This window comes from Trichomycterus rosablanca, chromosome 17 (genome assembly GCF_030014385.1).
Source record: "Trichomycterus rosablanca isolate fTriRos1 chromosome 17, fTriRos1.hap1, whole genome shotgun sequence".
In the NCBI taxonomy this organism is placed as follows: domain Eukaryota; kingdom Metazoa; phylum Chordata; class Actinopteri; order Siluriformes; family Trichomycteridae; genus Trichomycterus; species Trichomycterus rosablanca.
The window spans coordinates 17,997,821-18,018,821 of NC_086004.1; the positions used below are offsets into that span (position 1 = coordinate 17,997,821).

The 21,001-nt window shown below is 39.0% G+C and overlaps 1 protein-coding gene across 1 annotated transcript in view; it reads right to left on the reverse strand.

Moving 5' to 3' along the window:
• Window positions 1–2,857: 2,857 nt before the first annotated feature.
• tub (TUB bipartite transcription factor) overlaps window positions 2,858–21,001 on the reverse strand; it is a 76,387-nt gene continuing 58,243 nt past the window's right edge. The window contains exons 8-12 of the mRNA XM_063013209.1: window positions 19,394–19,506; window positions 14,919–15,033; window positions 10,110–10,208; window positions 9,685–9,856; window positions 2,858–3,255 (exon numbers count right to left, since the gene is read on the reverse strand). Coding sequence (XP_062869279.1) covers window positions 3,122–3,255; window positions 9,685–9,856; window positions 10,110–10,208; window positions 14,919–15,033; window positions 19,394–19,506 — 633 coding nt within the window. The 3' untranslated portion in view covers window positions 2,858–3,121. The remainder of the gene's footprint in view (window positions 3,256–9,684; window positions 9,857–10,109; window positions 10,209–14,918; window positions 15,034–19,393; window positions 19,507–21,001) is intronic.

Genomic DNA, 21,001 nt, shown 5'->3' on the forward strand with positions numbered 1-21,001 from the left:
TTATCACATTTTCATTACATTACATGTTTTTCACCCTGGTTTTTAGCATTTTATTATGTAGACAGTTTTGCCTACATAATGAACAGCTGCTATAATACAACAATTTACAGTTAGAATTTTTAGTTTTTAGATCTCTACTTTATTGTCTTTTACTGAGTCGTTAAAATCCCTAAAATCCCTTAAAATTATATGCTGTTTTTTGTTTAAACAGCATTTGGGGCAGCACGGTGGCTAAGTGTGTAGCACTGTTGTCTCACAGCAAGAAGGTCCTGGGTGCGATCCCCAGGTGGGGCGGTCCAGGTCCTTTCTGTGTGGAGTTTGCATGTTCTCCCCGTGTCTGCGTGGGTTTACTCCGGGTGCTCCGGTTTCCTCCCACAGTCCAAAAACATGCAAGTGAGGTAAATTGCAGATAATAAATTGTCCATGACCGTGTTCGATATAAACTTGTGAACTGATGAATCTTGTGTAATGAGTAAGTACCGTTCCTGTCATAAATGTAACCAAAGTGTAAAACATGATGCTAAAATCCTAATAAACAAACAAACAAACAAACAAACAGCATTTGTATCAGAACCACTGCTTGAATACCAGTCTTGTGTTTTTCTAGCATTTATTTTAACAATAAGTTCATAAGGTAGGTGTTCTCTTTTTCTTACAACATACCACCACAAATAAAACAAACATACGAGAAAAGGTTTCAGTTTGAGTTTTCTCTGGTATGAAACCAGTAATTTAGGCAAGAAGCTTTATGAATTGTTAGTACTTTTCCAGTTTAGTATGCTTCATTCTTTTTACTGACATAAATCACAATGACAAACTGCAGATTGTAGAAAGCTACAGTACACTGATGTTCAACAGTACAACCGTCCGTCGTTCTAGCTAGAGAGCACAATGCATAATTTTTTTTTATCTAAATTTCTTTTTCAAAGGCACAACATACACAGCTCCCTTTGTAAAACTAAACATAAGGTGCAGTTTTAATACAATAATCTACCTCTAATCAGTGGATCAGCAGGATTGAAATGATATTGTTGTTTGTGATATCTGAAATCACACATTTCGTTTTGTATGCATGATGTAAAAATGGAACTATACACTCGCTGCACACTTTATTATGTACACCTATCCAGCTCGTACATTCATTAATACCATACAGATAAACTGTGAAAGTTTACCCTTACTGGCCTCTTTAGTACAACCCCAAATCAGAAAAAGTTGGGACAACGTGAAAAATGCAAATAATAAAAAAAAAACACGGAGTTTTTTTACATTTACTTCATTTCATTTCATTTCATTTATTAATGAACATTAATTCCTGTATTTCAGGCCTGCAACACATTTTTTTAAAAGTTTGGACAGTAAAGCATTTACCACGTAATGTTGCCATTCCTTTTCACCACACTTAAATGACGTTTTGGCACCGAGGATACCAAGTGATTTAGTGTTTCAGCTTTTATTTTTTAATATCAGCTTTTGTTGCTATTGTTGAGTGGCGGTTCTTGATTCAGTGCCATCTGAGGGAGCGAAGATCACGAGTGTTCAGCTTAAGCTTGAGCCCTTGGCCTTTACGTACTTAAATTCCTCCCGATTCCTTGAATCTTTTAATGATATTATGCACTGTAGAGGGAGAAATATGCAAACCCCTTCCAATCTTTCTCTGAGGTACATTGTTTTCAATATTTTTCTTGACATACATTTGTTGACAAACTGGAGATCCTCTGATCATCTTTGCTCATCAAAGACTCAGCCTTTTCTGGATGCTGCTTTTGTACCAAACCATGATTACAATCACCTGTTGACATCACCTGTTTGAAGGTCATTGTTCAGTTTTTTCACCTAATTGCTAGCCCAAAATTGCTCCCGTCCCAACTTTTTTGGAATGTGTTGCAGGCCTGAAATGCAGGAATGGAGGTATATTAACTAATGAAATTAAGTTGAGCAGACACAACATGAAATATCTCGGGTTCAATCTGTCTGCAATTAAATAAAATGTAAATGTAAGGAACACTGCGTTTTTATTTTATTTGTATTTTCTATGCTGTTTGGGGTTGTAGAAACACATGCCCTGTTAGCATTGTAGGTGTACAGATAGAGACTTTTCCATGCACAATGTGGGCTAATCCCTCGCTAGTGTTTTATCAGTAGACACTTTCTGATTACAGAATGCAGCTGTTGGCTTTATATTTTTGGTTGGAGCATTATTCTCCTCCCAGTGTTAAACTTGAGAACTTTGACCTGTTACTCTCATACCAGTACAACACTCACAATCATGTTATATTACCGTGTTCTATCATGGAGGGTTCCTTTTAATAAATGGGGTACAGGGGTTTAACAAAGCATATAGAGCAACAGATTGGCTACAGTCAATATCTGTATACCTACAAAGTTGATCTGTACGGTAGATGTGGCTTATAAAATAACCAATGAATGTACCTGTACCAAACAGGTGTACCTAATAAAGTGCTGCTCAATGAGTATAAATCAGGGTAATCAAACAGCATGTGGTACAGTTTTCAAGAAATAGAATATAAACACAAAACATTTCACACCGATCGCATGTAGGAATACAATGACACATAAGATGACAGAAATTAGTCATAAAAACATAACACATCTGATGCCACACAGTGACTTTCAGCATTACAGTAAAAAACTTGAAACATTAACATGAAAAAGAAACTTATTTTACTACTGAGAGACTACTGTTAGTGTGTTAAATAGTTCGTTAGTTGTTAGGGGTTCGTTTGTGAAGCTGCAAAAGAAAACGTCCATTGCGCTGTTTTCCATACAAAGTGTTAGTGGTACTAAACAAGTTTTATTTACACAAGCAAGGAACGTAGGAAAGTCATTGCCAGTACAAATGCATGTCCTGTAGCATTGACATGTAAATAATAGTTCCGGTGCTTAAGAAGCAACATTGGTTTACTCTTTGTGCTTTTTTCCCCTCAATGTCCATAGTTCATTTATCCAAGAAGCAGAAACAGCATTTTATTCACACACGGCACCTGGTGTTCCAACAGCCTAGAGATTCTACATTTTTCCAGTATGGGTGTTCATGAGGACTCTTGAAGGATTTTGATGTCCAGTTATCTTTGCTAGAGTTCTAAAATGTCTCAGACTACTACTCACATGCCAGCTTGCTGTCAAAGCTGGACAAAGCAATTGCAAAGGCCTGCAGAGCGCACATAGGATAGCTGTAATCCATGGTGAAGACGTCCTCAGCTACTCTTCCGAACTGCATCACTATGTAGTCCGCTAAAAACACAAAGAAGATGGATAATTATTGACAGATTGCAATAAATGTGATGTGCGTGGAAGCTTTTAGGACTCCATCTTATTATAGCAATTCTGTATAATACAGCAGCCATTGGTCACAGAAAGAGAGTTTTGAGTTGCATTGTAATACTGCATGCTTTGTTAGCCCCCTTTCATGCTGTTCTTTAATGTTCAGGACTCTCCCAGGATCATTACAGAGTACATATTATTTGGGTGGTGGATCATTCTCAGCACTGCAGTGACACTGACATGGTGGTAGTGTGTTAGTGTGTGTTGTGCTGGTATGAGTGGATCAGACACAGCAATGCTAAAGGAGTTTTTAAACACCTCACTGTCACTGCTGGATTGAGAATAGTCCACCAACCAAAAATATCCAGCCAACAGCGCTATGTTACAACAGAGTAATGTTAAAGAGGTGTGTGAGTTAGATAGGTCGATGTCTGAGGCAGTAGTGTGCTCTGGCCCCTTACCGATTCGACCCAGTGGCGAAACCTACAGCAGGTTGTTGTCGCTGAACCGCTGGATGTCTAAATGGTGCTCAGAAAGCTGCATTGATTTTGTAGATAACTGGTCCACCTTTGAGGGAAGGCCTGGTCTTTTGAAGCGGGATGGTGTCCACCCCACGTGGGAGGGTGCTGCTCGCATTTCTTGCAGCATAGGTGACAGGCTTTACCACCGCGTTAGTGTAGCGGCAGATAGAGGTAAATGACTATCCAGAGCCAAGACCAGGCAGCAGACAAACAGGCCTAACCGACTGTCTGCGAGTCGCCATCGGACGTCACCCGGAATCCTTAGGTCACAAACCATTGAGACTGTGTCTGTTTACCGTGGCAGGTGTAAGCCAAAACAAAATCAAAAAGTATGTCATAATATCTTAATTAAAATTAATCTAAATGAGCATCATGAAAACCATAGTAGGGCTAAACTAAAGTTAGGACTTCTAAACATCAGGTCACTTGCATGCAAAACAGTAATTGTAAATGAAATAATTACAGATAATTGTCTTAGTGCACTTTGTTTAACTGAGACCTGGGCTAGACCTGATGAGTATCTAAGTTTAAATGAAGCATCTCCTCCGGGTTACAGTTATGAACATAAGCCACGTCTTAGCGGTCGTGGTGCAAGAATAGCCACAATTTATGATAAAGACATAGGTCTTACTGTAAAATCAACTCCCATAACAAACTCGTTTGAGGTTCTTATCTCTGACATAACCAATAAATGTTCATCTGATAAAACTAGTATGTTTAAGCTGGTTACTGTTTATCGACCCCCTGGTCCTTACTCAGAATTTCTTAACGAATTTGCCGATTTTCTTTCTAAATTAGTTTTATCAACTAAAAAAGCTTTAATTGATGCTGTATATATCAGCCAAACCAAATGATACTGACACAATCAGTAAGATAGAAGATTGTGTAAACGACATAAAAAACTGGATGTCATGTAATTTTCTTTTACTTAATTCAGATAAAACTGAGGTTTTACTTGTTGGCTCTAAAGCTGCGAGAGACAAGTTGTCTAACCTGGTGCTAAACTTAAACACGTTCTCTGTTACTCCCAGCTCAGATGTAAAAAACTTAGGTGTCACAATAGATTCAGATCTCTCCTTTGATACACACATTAATAATATTACTAGAGTTGCTTTCTATCATTTGCGTAATATTTCTAAAATAAGAAATATACTATCTGTTAATGACGCCGAAAAACTGATCCATGCGTTTATAACTTCTTGGTTAGATTACTGTAATGCATTTCTAACTGGATGCTCTGGTAGATCCATAAACAAACTCCAGTTAGTTCAAAATGCAGCAGCTCGAGTGTTAACTAGAACTAAAAACTTTGATCATATTACTCCTGTTCTATCATCTCTACACTGGCTGCCAGTTAAATCCCGTATTGATTACAAAATACTTTTACTAACCTATAAAGCGCTACATGGTCTGGCTCCACAGTATCTGAGTGAGCTTATTAATCACTACAACCCAGCACGTTCACTTCGCTCACATAGTTCATAGTTCGCTCATAGTTCCTAGAATTAAAAAGATCACAGCTGGTGGAAGAGCATTTTCTTACAAAGCTCCACAACTCTGGAATAATCTTCCTGCCTCTGTTTGGGATTCGGACACAGTCTCAATGTTTAAGTCTAGACTGAAAACATATTTATTTTCTCAGGATTTTGATTAGTAAAGACAAAGGTGCAGAACTTGGGGGTTCTTGGTCATAGAAACTTGTGGTGATCAGGGATGTTGGGTTGCTGTCGTTCTGCCTCTCTTGTCCGATCACTCAGGTTTGATGACGGTGGGGAGATGGGCGCTGATGTCCTATGAAAGCCTTCATGACCTTGTTACCTGCTCGCTCTCCCTTTTAGTTATGCTGTAATATTTAGGGCTGCCGGAGTCTAAAACTCTTTGTAAAACTGTTTTACTCAACTAGCATTGTACATTATTAACTACATTCTTTGTTGTTTTACTCCAAAGGCATTCTGATGGAAACCTGTTTACCCGCTGAGGTTAAGGATTAAAAGTCGAGCCTGCCGTGACAACGATGCTGCTCCTGCCGGATGTGACAGGTCTGGAGTAATTGCACCAAGAATGACAAGAAATCACTACAGACTTTATTGAAGACTAGAGCGAATAACAACTATTATTATTTATCTATTTATCTATTTATTACCAGTTATAACTTTTAGATCATTTAATTCTGTGTTTGTACGCTTTGTGTAAATCGTGTATTTATTTAAAGTATCCTCCAGGCCACCCAAGAAGGATGGGCCCTGTTGAGTCTGGTTCCTCTCAAGGTTTCTTCCTGTAATTTTCAGGGAGTTTTTCCTTGCCACAGTCGCCCTCGGCTTGCTCAACAGGGGTTTTTGTATCTGTTGGTCCTGGATTTTGTAAAGTTGCTTTGAGACAATGTCTATTGTAAAAAGCGCTATATAAATAAAGTTGACTTGACTTGACTTCACAAGGTGGACCAACTAGGTAGAAGTGTCTAATAGAGTGGACAGTGAGTGGACACGGTAAAAAAACTCCAGCAGCGCTGCTGTGTCTCATACCAGCACAACACACACTAACACACCACCACCATGTCAGCGCCACTGCAGTGCTGAGAATGATCCACCACCCAAATAATACCTGCTCTGTGGTGGTCCTGTGGGGGTTCTGACCATTAAAGAATAGGGTGAAAGCAGGCGAAACAGATGGACGACAATCAGTAATTGTAGAACTACAAAATTCTTCTATATGGTAAGTGACGCTAATAAAATGGACAGTCAGTTTAGAAACAAGGAGGTGGTTTTAATGTTATGGCTGATCTGTGTATATACAATCACCAACCACATTATAAAACTACCTTATAGGGTATTTTACAGGCTACATCTATCAAAAGTATGCACTTTGTGGATATACAGTTACTGATTATAGCCCATCTGTTGCACTGTATGCTTTGTCAACCACTTCTAAACCTATTCGTCTGTCAGGAATCCAGCCTCTCTGTGCTCCCAGGGATCATGGTTATTGTATATGTACCAGAGATGGGGACTCGCATGTAAGTCGCACACACAACGACTTCAGACTCGACTCATGACTCGCAAAAAATGACTGATGAGTCCCTAGCATCAGCATGTGTTAACATTAGTTCATGGGACAACACTATAGACATGAAACTTGGATATAACTTAGAGTAGTCAGTGTACAGCTTGTATAGCAGTGTAGATTTACTGTCTTCTGAAAATAACTCAACACACAGCCATTAATGTCTAAATAGCTGGCAACATAAGTGAGTACACCCCACAGTGAACAATGTCCAAATTGTGCCCAAATGTGTCGTTGTCCCTCCCTGGTGTCATGTGTCAAGGTCCCAGGTGTAAATGGGGAGCAGGGCTGTTAAATTTGGTGTTTTGGGTACAATTCTCTCATACTGGCCACTGGATATTCAACATGGCACCTCATGGCAAAGAACTCTCTGAGGATGTGAGAAATAGAATTGTTGCTCTCCACAAAGATGGCCTGGGCTATAAGAAGATTGCTAACACCCTGAAACTGAGCTACAGCATGGTGGCCAAGGTCATACAGCGGTTTTCCAGGACAGGTTCCACTCGGAACAGGCTTCGCCAGGGTCGACCAAAGAAGTTGAGTCCACGTGTTCGGCGTCATATCCAGAGGTTGGCTTTAAAAAATAGACACATGAGTGCTGCCAGCATTGCTGCAGAGGTTGAAGACGTGGGAGGTCAGCCTGTCAGTGCTCAGACCATACACCGCACACTGCATCAACTCGGTCTGCATGGTCGTCATCCCAGAAGGAAGCTGACGCACAAGAAAGCCCGCAAACAGTTTGCTGAAGACAAGCAGTCCAAGAACATGGATTACTGGAATGCCCTGTGGTCTGACGAGACCAAGATAAACTTGTTTGGCTCAGATGGTGTCCAGCATGTGTGGCGGCGCCCTGGTGAGAAGTACCAAGACAACTGTATCTTGCCTACAGTCAAGCATGGTGGTGGTAGCATCATGGTCTTGGGCTGCATGAGTGTTGCTGGCACTGGGGAGCTGCAGTTCATTGAGGGAAACATGAATTCCAACATGTACTGTGACATTCTGAAACAGAGCATGATCCCCTCCCTTCGAAAACTGGGCCTCATGGCAGTTTTCCAACAGGATAACGACCCCAAACACAACCTCCAAGATGACAACTGCCTTGCTGAGGAAGCTGAAGGTAAAGGTGATGGACTAAACCCAATTGAGCACCTGTGGCGCATCCTCAAGTGGAAGGTGGAGGAGTTCAAGGTGTCTAACATCCACCAGCTCCATGATGTCATCATGGAGGAGTGGAAGAGGATTCCAGTAGCAACCTGTGCAGCTCTGGTGAATTCCATGCCCAGGAGGGTTAAGGTAGTGCTGGATAATAATGGTGGTGACACAAAATATTGACACTTTGGGCACAATTTGGACATGTTCACTGTGGGGTGTACTCACTTATGTTGCCAGCCATTTAGACATGAATGGCTGTGTGTTGAGTTATTTTCAGAAGACAGTAAATCTACACTGCTATACAAGCTGTACACTGACTACTCTAACTTATATCCAAGTTTTATTTCTATAGTGTTGTCCCATGAAAAGATATAATAAAATATTTGCAGAAATGTGAGGGGTGTACTCACTTTCGTGATACACTGTATATATATATACCTTTGGATTGGAATCTCACTTAAAATGGTGGAATAACCTACGTAGTGCACTTCACAGGAACAACTGGGGTCAATGGAATGCCCCTACAGAATTGGTGCTAATGGTTGAAAGACCGCTTTCTGAACCAATCAGACCTTCTGATTTTAATTTTTAGTGAGTAATGCTGTTATTTACATTTATTCAGATTGTGTTACACTTTCTACCGAGTTAGTGTTTTAACTTCAGAACCGGGAAAAGTTTGGAGGTTTAATAGCATCTGGACGAACATAAGCTAAGGTAAGCAGTGGTTATGATTTTTATTTGCTGTGTTTTGGATTTTGGCCGCTGTGCTGTGATTTATAGCGCACTTTTGTTTTGCAGTGAAATAAAACTTATCAGTTTAACCTTTTAACTGGTACCTTCTTGTTACGGAAATTACATTCATTTGCACAATGACTAGGAAAGTAAAGGCACTAAGTAAAACGGCAAAATACAGTTGCTAATCTGTTGTTGTTTTTTATCTGAACTTACATATTATTTGTTTATTTCTATGCTACATTTCCAATATATGTTTTGTGTATATTATATTGACTCGTGACTTGACTCGGACACTAGCCCAAAGACTTGTGACTTGACTCGGACTCTAGTCTAAAGACTTGTGACTTGACTCGGACTCTAGTCTAAAGACTTGCGACTTGACTCGGACTCTAGTCTAAAGACTTGTGACTTGACTCGGACTCGTATTTTGTGACTTGTGAACATATCTGGTATGTACCACCATGCTGTAGTTTTGTTCATGTTTAGCGTTAGCATTTGTGTTAGCTTAGCTTAGGGTTTAGGATAGTTTAAAGTCTTGTTTCATGTGGTTGGATTAGGTGGTTACTATTTTTTTACTTGTATTCAATATGAGATTTAAGAAAAGCACTTTATTTTTTCCCAGCTTGATTGGATGCTGGGGCCAGAGTGCAGGGTACAGGGGATTTGACCCCCCAACCGTTAGTTTGATAAACCAGCCACCCTAACCACTGAAGTACCATTTTTGACAGGGGCCAGAGCCAAGCTTTCCAATCATACATGGAGACATAAAAAACATGAGATGTACTGGTACTTTGTTACTTGAATAATCTAATTACTGCAAGAATCAGATAATGAATGAATGAAGTGTTCATGTAAACGTAAATTGGATTTACTAAACAGGAGGCTTGATTAAAGTAAAAAAGTATGTAAAAATGTTGTAATATTAACTTACGATCATTATCGTGAATGATCTGGAAGTTTTTCACAGAGGCTTGGGTGACCCTGCCATGAAAGTTCAGCACATAGGACTGGGTGTCATCGTTCCACACAGGTGTCTTGTTGTGAAGCTCAATCACACTCTCTGTGCTCTTGTTCTGCCAGCGGGCCAGCAGTGTTTCATGCTCCTGTAGTACAACAGTGGACATATGTGAAGGGGGAGGTTAACTTTCCATTAGAGCCAGCAGATCTGACACTAATACTGCACTTTAAAAAAACTGTTAAAAAGTTACAGGAGTGTTTAGTATTTAATCCCCAACAGTTTAATCCTCAGTAAAAGAGTCATTTAGAAAACAGACACATAGTATCATAGTATACTCTGTCTAATTCTAATAAAATAATGTTGATAAAAGATGTCATTAAAAACATTGGTAAGCTCACATTTCGTGGTTTAATGCAGACTCTTTCATGATCCATGTTCATTCCAGGAATAATCACGCTCATCTTCCGTGGGCCTTTAAAACCCAAAACATTGGTTTCCTGAAAGATAGTAAAATACACGTAAATAACAAGCCAGAGATCAATTGTATTACAAATTTATTTATGAATTTTATAAATAAATGTATAAATTGTATTACACATTTATCGATTATTAATAAAAATAATGCTAATACTACTACTAATAACACAGTCAGGGAAGCACAGTGGTTAGTGCTGTTGCCTTACAGCAAGAAGGGCCTGAATTCAGTTATCCAGCTGGGTGGGTGAAGTTTGCATGTTCTCCTTGTGTCCATGTGGGTCTCCTCCGGGTGCTCTGGTTTCCTCCCACAAGTCCAAACACATGCATTTAGGCCAACTGGGGCTAATAAAAATTATGTATGGGTGTGTGTTTGTGTGTGCCCTGTAATGAATTGGCGACCTGTCTGGGGTATGAATTTATGAATGATAATTCATTCTATTTGTCACGATCATGTCATGTCATTTGAAAGTGCTTAACAGGATATTTTTAATAAAATAACAATAAAATGACAAAAAATAGATCATTTAAGAGGTTTTAAATAACCCAATTTAAAGGGGGGGGGGGTGTGAAAATAAGAACATATACATCACAAGTTGCAAGTAAAACAATTGTATTATGAACTTACAACATACACCGATTAGACATAACATTAAAACCACCTCCTTGCTTCTACACTCACTGTCCATTTTATCAGCTCCACTTACCATATAGAATCACCTACTGTAGTCCATTTGTTTCTCTGCATGCTTTGTTAGCCCCCTTTCATGCTGTTCTTCAATGGTCAGGACCCCCACAGGACCACTACAGAGCAGGTATTATTTGGGTGGTGGGTCATTCTCAGCACTGCAGTGACACTGACATGGTGGTGGTGTGTTAGTGTGTTGTGCTGGTATGAGTGGATAAGACACAGCAGCACTGATGGAGTTTTAAAACACCTCACTGTCACTGCTGGACTGAGAATAGTCCACCAACCAAAAATATTCAGCCAATAGCACCCCATGGGCAGCGTCCTGTGACGACTAATGAAAGTCTAGAAGATGACCAACTCAAACAGCAGCAATAGATGTGCGATCGTCTCTGACTTTACATCTACAAGGTGGACCAACCAGGTAGAAGTGTCTAATAGAGTGGACAGAGAGTGGACACGGTATTTAAAAACTCATACCAGCACAACACACGCTAACACACCACCACCATGTCATTGTCACTGCAGGGCTGAGAATGATCCACCACCTAAATAATACCTGCTCTGTGGTGGTCCTGTGGGGGTCCTGACCATTGAAGAACAGGGTGAAAGTAGGTTAAAAAGGTATGTAGAGAAATAGATGGACCACAGTCTATAATTGTAGAACTACAAAGTGGACAGTGTAGGGAGGTGGTTTTAATGTTATGGCTGATCCGTGTAAAAATTTAAACCTCAAATTGATACACAGTGCACACTGGAAGAAACCCAATAAAAAAAAGAATACAATATGATCCAAAAAAACTGAAAGTCTACAGCAGGGGTGCACAACTTATTTTTACCAAGGGCCGATTTCACATAAACACCTAAACCAGAGGGCCACACATTTCATTTTTACAGATCTGTCCACATGAATTTGTAATACAGTAAGGGCTGGGTGATATTGAAAAAAAAAAATCGATTATTTTCAAATGTATTATTGATTCTCGATTACGATTGCAAATTTTTTTATTTTTTTATAATTCAATTGAAAAATTTTAATTTAAAAGACTGCAAAAATAGTAACAGCACCACCTAATTATCCTTTCAAGGAACTCAAACTTTATAACAATAACAATATAACAATAATTAACAATAATTTGAACAAAATAGACATCTTAATTAGCTATATCCTTTATATAAAAAACTCACAAACAACTCACTTTAAATAATGTGCAGCATAAGAAAAGTGCAAAACCACAAACAGTTCTTTACAGGTTTTTAAAAGGAACACAAGCCTGTTTACTGTTTCCACCATATAAGTGAGTCTGTATCAGTATCTACACTGGGGGACATCGAATAAGCACTCAGCTCAGCTTTGATTTTGTCTGCTTGTGACTGGGGGGGTGGATGGACGGGGCACATTGCACGTCTAACCATATGGACTACAATTCCCATGAGCCCCTGGACTGCCACGTGACTACCACATGTCCCCGGCCAGCCAATCCTGATCGCGCTCACCGGAGTTTTGATTCAGTTCAGCTGTGTTCGGTTCCATGAATCTTATTTAAACTCTTCTGTTTTAGTCTCGTTGTGAAGTTTTGTCGATCGTGTTTGTCTCCTTATTTCTAAATCTAACCGTTACCGTGTATAATCCTTGTTGTCTTCCGTTTGCTGCCTGTCTGTTTATCCTGTGGTTTTGGACTCTGCAGGGTTTTGTACACTGTTTTTGCCCTTTTAATATTAAACTTTCCCTGAGTTATATTCCGCGAGCGTCTGGTCAGTTTCTGCCTCGTGACATGTTGGTATTTTAATTAAAATATAAAGTATGTAAACAATCGCGATTGTCACATTCTAACATCATGTGAAAACGTTCATTCTAACTAACAGAATTAATCGTGAAAATCGCCCAGCACTAAATACAGTTACATAAAATCAGGTACTTACAAGAAATGTGTTGGTCTGACACCAACTGATTAATGTGGTCGCAAGCACACCAGACAAGAAAATACTTGTATGTCCATTCAGGGTTAAATTTTATATGCTCGAGATCCACTTTTCTTTGTTTACTCGTACTTGGTTTGGACAAACACATGGTAAATAATAATAATAATAATAATAATTTATTTTATTTGAAAAGCGCCTTTCATGACACCCAAGGACACTGTACAATAAGAATATAGAAAATCTAAGCAAAATAAATAAAATACACATTTACTAAGCAAAAAAAATAAAATACACATTTAGCAATAAATAAATAAAATACACATTTACTAAGCAAGAAATAAATAAAATACACATTTACTAGGCAAGAAATAAATAAAATACACATTTACTAAGCAAGAAATAAATAAAATACACATTTACTAAGCAAGAAATAAATAAAATACACATTTACTAAGCAAGAAATAAATAAAATACACATTTACTAAGCAAGAAATAAATAAAATACACATTTAGCAATAAATAAATAAAATACACATTTACTAAGCAAGAAATAAATAAAATACACATTTACTAGGCAAGAAATAAATAAAATACACATTTACTAAGCAAGAAATAAATAAAATACACATTTACTAAGCAAGAAATAAATAAAATACACATTTACTAAGCAAGAAATAAATAAAATACACATTTACTAAGCAAGAAATAAATAAAATACACATTTACTAAGCAAGAAATAAATAAAATACACATTTACTAAGCAAGAAATAAATAAAATACACATTTAGCAATAAATAAATAAAATACACATTTACTAAGCAAGAAATAAATAAAATACACATTTACTAGGCAAGAAATAAATAAAATACACATTTACTAAGCAAGAAATAAATAAAATACACATTTACTAAGCAAGAAATAAATAAAATACACATTTACAAACATAGGAAACACCAAACATGTGGCACAGTTCTGAGTCAGCTGGAAAAGATGTTTTGAGGGTTTTGAACGCTGCTGCAGATGAGATTTCTGTACTTCTGGTGGGAGGAGCCTAGCATCACCTTGGCAACCTCACGGCGTTGCAGTGACCAGAGTGAGGGAATGTTGCTGTTAGCATGCTGTTGGTAAACAGAAGTCCGACCTGAGGCTCGGTGGGAATATTTAGGCCTTTGCAAAATACCAGGGTCGCGGTGGAGCAGTAAAGATGTTGGAGGTTTATACCGTGAATGTCCCAGAGCATAGAGTTCACTGTAAGAGCGCTCCATCGTCATGATGAGACGTTGTCTAGACGAGAAAAGTTGCAGAGACTCCAGCCATCCAATCCCAGCAGCCAAAGGAGCAATTCAAAACCATCCACACTGACAGTTAGACACAACAGCAGATGTTACACAGAGCAGCGGACACAGAAAACAGTTAATCCGCTAACTCTCACTGCTCCGGATACACCGCTCCACATCATAGAAGCATCAGCAGCACAAGCACAGTAAAAAAGATCCCAAATCCAATGCATAAAATCCAGTAAAATGTTTCGTGCAATGTTTCCGTTCAAACAGTTTCACCGGGGGAGAAGCGGCATTCAAACGCACCAGCATTATCTCTCACGACCCAAAAATGCACCAATGGCTAGTGACCACAGGAGTGTGCGAAAAGATGAAAATGAAAGAAAATTACGATAAAAATAAAATAAAATAAAACAAAATACGGCAACGGTAGCGGCAGCCAAATGCGCCAGCGTTCACCATCACCATGACTACATGACAAACACATGGTACAGCTGAAGTAACTTGTATTTACATCATTTACTTTTCAGTCGCAATTTCATGGAATTACCCGGTGAATTTAAAGTGACAGCATCATTTATTTAAAAATGCATCAGCACTTCATTTGGCGGGCCGGATCGAGAGTTTTGCCGGGCCGGATCTGGCCCGCGGGCCGTATGTTGTGCACCCCTGGTCTACAGCATCATTGTAACATTTTTTTTTTTTTTAAAGACTTGTTATACCAGGTGTAACCTCCAGAGGTCTCACTGTTCCACTGTTACATGATCAGTACTGTTTATTGTTCACTGTACTGCTAAAAGGATTGTCCCTGATTATTAAATCAATGTGTGACATGTACTTACATAGCAGACAGCTGCTAGCTCCTGACGTAGGTTGCTGGCCTCTAAGCTGGACGTGGTCTTGCCTGGATTCATCCCATTATCATAAACTGTAAACTTGGTCCCCATCAGGTTCGACCTGTGAATCAGACACACCAGAACACATTTAATCTACAGCTTAGCTAAGTTTCTGCATTAATACCTTACTTTTCCCATCAGTCTAAACTAATAAAGCATGAAATGTGTTTTCTAATGAGTCTGTTTAAAATAAATAATGTCTTCACAGAAGTGTTGTTCCGTTCTGTTAGAGCAATTAGCAAGAGTGGTGTGTGATTAATTGCCTCTTAATCCATTTGTTCTATGTGTCTGTACTCTGTCTACCCCAATCATTATGCTAGAACAGAAAAAGAAATCAAACAATACAGAAAAACGTCATGTCTCATCATGTTTGAACCTGACACTTAAGCATTGCATTCAAAACTATTGAGCTACTATACTGCCAATATTTGTCCAAGAATAATGAAAAGCTGTTTGTCTGATGAAGGCAGCGTCCTGTGTCCACTGATGAGGGTCTAGGAGATGACCAGCTCAAACAGCAGCAATAGATGAGCGATCGTCTCTGACTTTACATCTACAAGGTAAACCAACTAGGTAGTGGTGGACAGTGAGTGGACACGGTATTTAAAAACTCCAGCAGCGCTACTGTGTCTGATCCACTCATACCAGCACAACACACACTAACCCACCACCACCTTGTAGTTGTCAGTGCAGTGCTAAGAATCATCCACCACCTAAATAATACCTGTTCTGTGGGGGTCCTGACCATTGAAGAACAGGTCAAAAAAGTATGTAGAGAAACAGATGGACTAGTCAGTAATTGTAGAACTTCAAAGTGCTTCTATATGGTAAGTGGAGCTGATAAAATGGACAGTGAGTGTAGAAACAAGGAGGTGGTTTTAATGTTATGGCTGATCAGTGTATAAAGTGGCCAATTAGTAACAAAATGTACAATAAAATGACCTTTTTCGTTTATTTAGGACAGAGGTTAAATTTGATTAGTAAAACTGGTGAGTTCTTAAGGCGCTTTGAGAGTGGGAATTAAACAGGGCACAGAAAATGTCAATGAGCCCTTAACAGAGATCTATGGTATGAGCTCTGACAGGTTGAAGCGTCAGCTGCCCTTCTTAATTGGGAGCTTTAATCAAGGTGTTCCCTTTCAGAGAACGAAAGAGTGCAAAGTGTATAAACTGGGGTGAAAAAGAGTGGACAACCATACTAATTATCTGGGATTTTTTCCTATGTGAAAAAATGTTCAAATCTGGGTTCAATGGTGCGTTAGTGAAATCATCACTTAACTATTCATAATATATTTTTTAAATGGAAACAAAACTGTTGCAAATATTCCCAGAGGGTTGCCTGCACACAGTACACAGATAAAACACAAATCAAACAAAGCTCACAGTAAACATGATTGGGTCAATGCTGGTCAAAAGTCTACTGTTGTGGTTTTAATAACATGCCTGTTGGATAGTGTGGCCCAGCCATTAGCCATTTTTTTTTAAACTGTTTCTCAGTTCTATCTACTTATCATATGAGCTTTGAGCTCTATTCACAGTGGAGTTACATTTGTATTTAATCAGGGAATTCACCGATCAGGCATAACATAATGACCACCTTTCTAATATTGTGTTGGCCCCCCTTTTGCTGCCAATCCTTTAGCAGCAGATCCTTTAACTCCTGTAAGTTGTGAGGTGGGGCCTCCATGGATTGAACTTGTTTGTCCAGCACATCCCACAGATGCTCGATTGGATTGAGATCTGGGAAATTTGGAGGCCAAGTCAACACCTCAAACTTGTTGTTGTGCTCCTCAAACCATTCCTGAACCATTTTTACTTTGTGGCAGGGCGCATTATCCTGCTGAAAGAGGCCACAGCTATCAGGGAATACCGTTTCCATGAAAGGGTGTACATGGTCTGCAAGAATGCATAGGTAGGTGGTACGTGTCAAAGTAACATATACAAGGATGGCAAGGTGTCCCAGCAGATCATTGCCCAAAGCGTCACACTCTGGCTTGCCTTCTTCCCATAGTACATCCTGGTGCCATGTGTTCTCCAGGTAAGCGACGCACACACACCCGGCCATCCATGTGATGTTTACCACTGTTCCTACCTTTTGATAGATACTGACCAGTGCAGACCGGGAACACCCCACAAGAGCTGCAGTTTTGGAGATACTCGGACCAAGTCGTCTAGCCATCACAGTTTGGCCCTTGTCAAACTTGCTCAAATCCTTACACTTGCCCATTTTTTCTGCTTCTAAAACATCAACTTTGATGATAAAATGTTCACTTGCTGCCTAATATATCCCACCCACTAACAGGTGCTGTAATGAAGAGATAATCATCATCAGAAGTGTTATTCACTTCACCTGTCAGTGGTCATAATGGAATGCCTGATTGGTGTATATACACAATATGGATAAAAGTACTGGGACACCTACACATTACACCCACAGGACCTTTTTTTGACATTCCATTGTTAATCCAAAGGCAGTAATAAAAATAGAGTTGGTCCCAGCTTTACAGCTATAACAGCTTTTACTTTTCTGGGAAGGCTTTCTACAATATTTGGAGTGTAGAAACGTGTTTGATGAGGTCGAGTTCTTCCAGTCAAGTTCTTCCTTACCAAACTCTCAAAACCATGCCTTCATGGATCTTGCTTTGCACACTAAGGCACAGTTATGCTGGAACAGAAACAAGCCTGTTCCCACAAAGTTGGAAGCATACAGTTGTCTAAAATATCTTGGTATGTTGAAGCATTAAGGATAATCTAGGGCAGATTTGTTCCGTACAATTAAATTAAAAACGTTCTCCACCAGTCTAGAGTCCAGTAGCGGCATGCTTTATACCACTCCATTTGATGTTTGGGCATTGTGCTTGGTGATGTAAGACTTGCCTACAGCTAATGAAGTTTTCAGACCTGTGGCAATGATACTAAAGGAAACACCTAAATTAAATGATTAAAATGCGTGTCCCAATATTTTTGTCCTAATAGTGTATCTGGTCAGACTTTAGACCTGTCTATGGTGCCATTAAATATATTATTTATTATTATTTTATATCATTTTGTATTATTAGACTAGGAAATGTTTTTGTCTGTTCCTATATCCAGCTCTACTGGTTTGGTTTGCTTATATACACTGATCAGCCATAACATTAAAACCACCTTATTGTTTCTACACTCGCTGTCCATTTTATCAGCTCCACTTACCATATAGAAGCACTTTGTAGTTCTACTGTACAATTACTGACTGTAGTCCACCTGTTTCTCCACATACTTTTTAAGCCTGCTTTTACTCTGTTGTTCAATGGTCAAGACCCCTACAGGACCACCAAAGAGCAGGTATTATTTAGGTGGTGGATGATTCTCAGCACTGCAGTGACAATGACATGGTGGTGGTGTGTTAGTGTGTGTTGTTTTGGTATGAGTGGATCAGACACAGCAGCGCTGCTGGAGTTTTTAAATACCGTGTCCACTCACTGTCCACTCTATTAGACACTCCTACCTAGTTGGTCGACTTTGAAGATGTAAAGTCAGAGACGATCGCTCATCTATTGCTGCTGTTTGAGTTGGTCATCTTCTAGACCTTCAACAGTGGTTACAGGATGCTACACATGGGGCACTGTTGGCTGAATATATTTTTGGTTGGTGGACTATTCTCAGTCCAGCAGGGTAAGTGAGGTGTTTAAAAACTTCATCAGTGCTACTGTGTCTTATCCACTCAAACCAGCACAACACACACTAACACCACCACCATGTAAGTGATAATAATACCTGCTCTGTAGTGGTCCTGGGAGAGTCCTGACCATTGAAGAACAGCATGAAAGGGGGCTAACAAAGCATGCAGAGTAACAGATGGACTACAGTCAGTAATTGTAGAACTTCAGAGTGCTTCTATATGGTAAGTGGAGCTGATAAAATGAACAGTCAGTGTAAAATCAAGGAGGTGGTTTTAATGTTATGACTGACCGGTGTATTGTAAGATAGGCATTTGCTTAAGTGTCACATTCTGATTTCTGTCAGTAATATTCACATTTAATATTTTAACCAAATATTTGTCTGCAAATTCAAAGAAAATATAGATATTCACAATATATGACAAGTATTTGCCAATTTCATTATTTACATTAGCAAACATGTTTAAAGTGCTGATTGTTTGTAATACAAATTACACTAATGGAAACCTGCCTATCTATAGGAAGCCTTGTTCCCATGCTGATTTTCTCTCTTATTACAGCAAGTTGTTATATTTTCTGCTTTAATCAGCCCTGGCTGTAAACACACAGGTGCAGACTGTAAATATAATGAGAATAAATGAGCCCAAACAGCAGTACTGAAACCAATTATAGTTCTTTATGGGCTCAGCCAGGTGTATGAATTACACACATTTTTAAATCCTGCATTTCACAGTAATGATTGAAATGACTTCTTAAAACCTGCCTTAATTTTCCAATGAAGCTCTCTCCACCTCGAGACAAGTCAGTAGGATCAATAGAGATGAGGTAATTGGATGTTTTGCTCTTCTTTCTCTTTCTTCCGGCTAAAAGGAAAGCCTATGACACAGGAGAATTTAATTAGCCACCAAGCAATATCAAAACATTAGAATCAAGAAGCCCATCAGTGCCCCAAGCAAAGACCTTGCATAACCAATACACAATTACATAAAACTAGTGATATAACAATTCCTGCTATAGTCATGTCAAATACTAAGATCCTACATAATCGGTTTCAATGTATGTAATACTTAAAACAAACACTACCTTTAAAAAAAGTAAGATCTCTATTATAATCACCTAGAAAAAGACTTACTCAAGTGTTTCGCTACTTAACGGTTTCTCCTGAATATAAAGACCCAGTGGTCTCATATGTGTCATCTCGAGTTTCAACAAAGATCTTAAAGCTTAAATATGCCATAATAATTTTCACATTGAGAAATTACTCAGCTCTGAATATTAAACAAACACATCCTAATAACTTACATTACTTACTTCCCTTAACTTACATTACATGATCCATCATGATGTTTACAATTACTACAGGACATACACCGATCAGGCATAACATTATTACCACCTTCCTTATATTGTGTTGGCCCCCCTTTTGCTGCCAAAACAGCTTTGCAATTGCGATGCACTGTGCATTCTTATTCAGCAATTTGAGCTACAGTAGCTCGTCTGTTGGATCGGACCCCAGGGGCCAGCCTTCGCTCCCAACGTGCATCAATGAGCATTGGCCGAATATGACGTTGTCGCCGGTTTACCACTGTTCCTTCCTTGGACCACTTTTGATAGATACTGACCACTGCAGACCGGGAACACCCCACAAGAGCTGCAGTTTTGGAGATGCTCTGACCCAGTCGTCTAGCCATCACAATTTGGCCCTTGTCAAACTCGCTCAAATCCTTACGCTTGCCCAGTTTTCCTGCTTCTAACACAATAGGATAAAATGTTCACTTGCTGCATTATATATCCCACCCACTAACAGGTGCCGTGATAAATAGATAATCAGTGTTATTCACTTCACCTGTCAGTGGTCATAATGTTATGCCTAGTCGGTGTATATTCAGCTGTCATAATATCAAACATTATTACAGCTTTTGTTAACGTTGTTAATAAAAGCATTATGGCATTGTTACAGCTGTATGCAGAAGTTTGGGCACTCCTGGGCAGATTACACATCTACTTCATTTAAAAATATTGTTTGCAAATCTTACTGCACATTGGGAGTGTTAGCACAAGGTTATATGATGCAGAGAATTAATTACAGTTCTTGACCTGCCTAGTCCTAACATTTTTTTTTTATTTAGTCTAAGTTATTGTACAGCACCCCTGGAGCAAGAAGGGTTAGGGGTTAGGGACTGAATGGCAAAAGCAGGATTTAAACCCACAACCAGTTAATTGGTAACTCACTAGGCTACCACTGTTGCTTTAAAGCTAAAGCTTCTTTTTTTTCTTTTTTAAGGTACTCAAACGTTAAAAATAGTTTAATGGTTATTAAACTATTTACTGCTGATCTACTACTTTTCAAAAAATCCTCTAACCATTAACC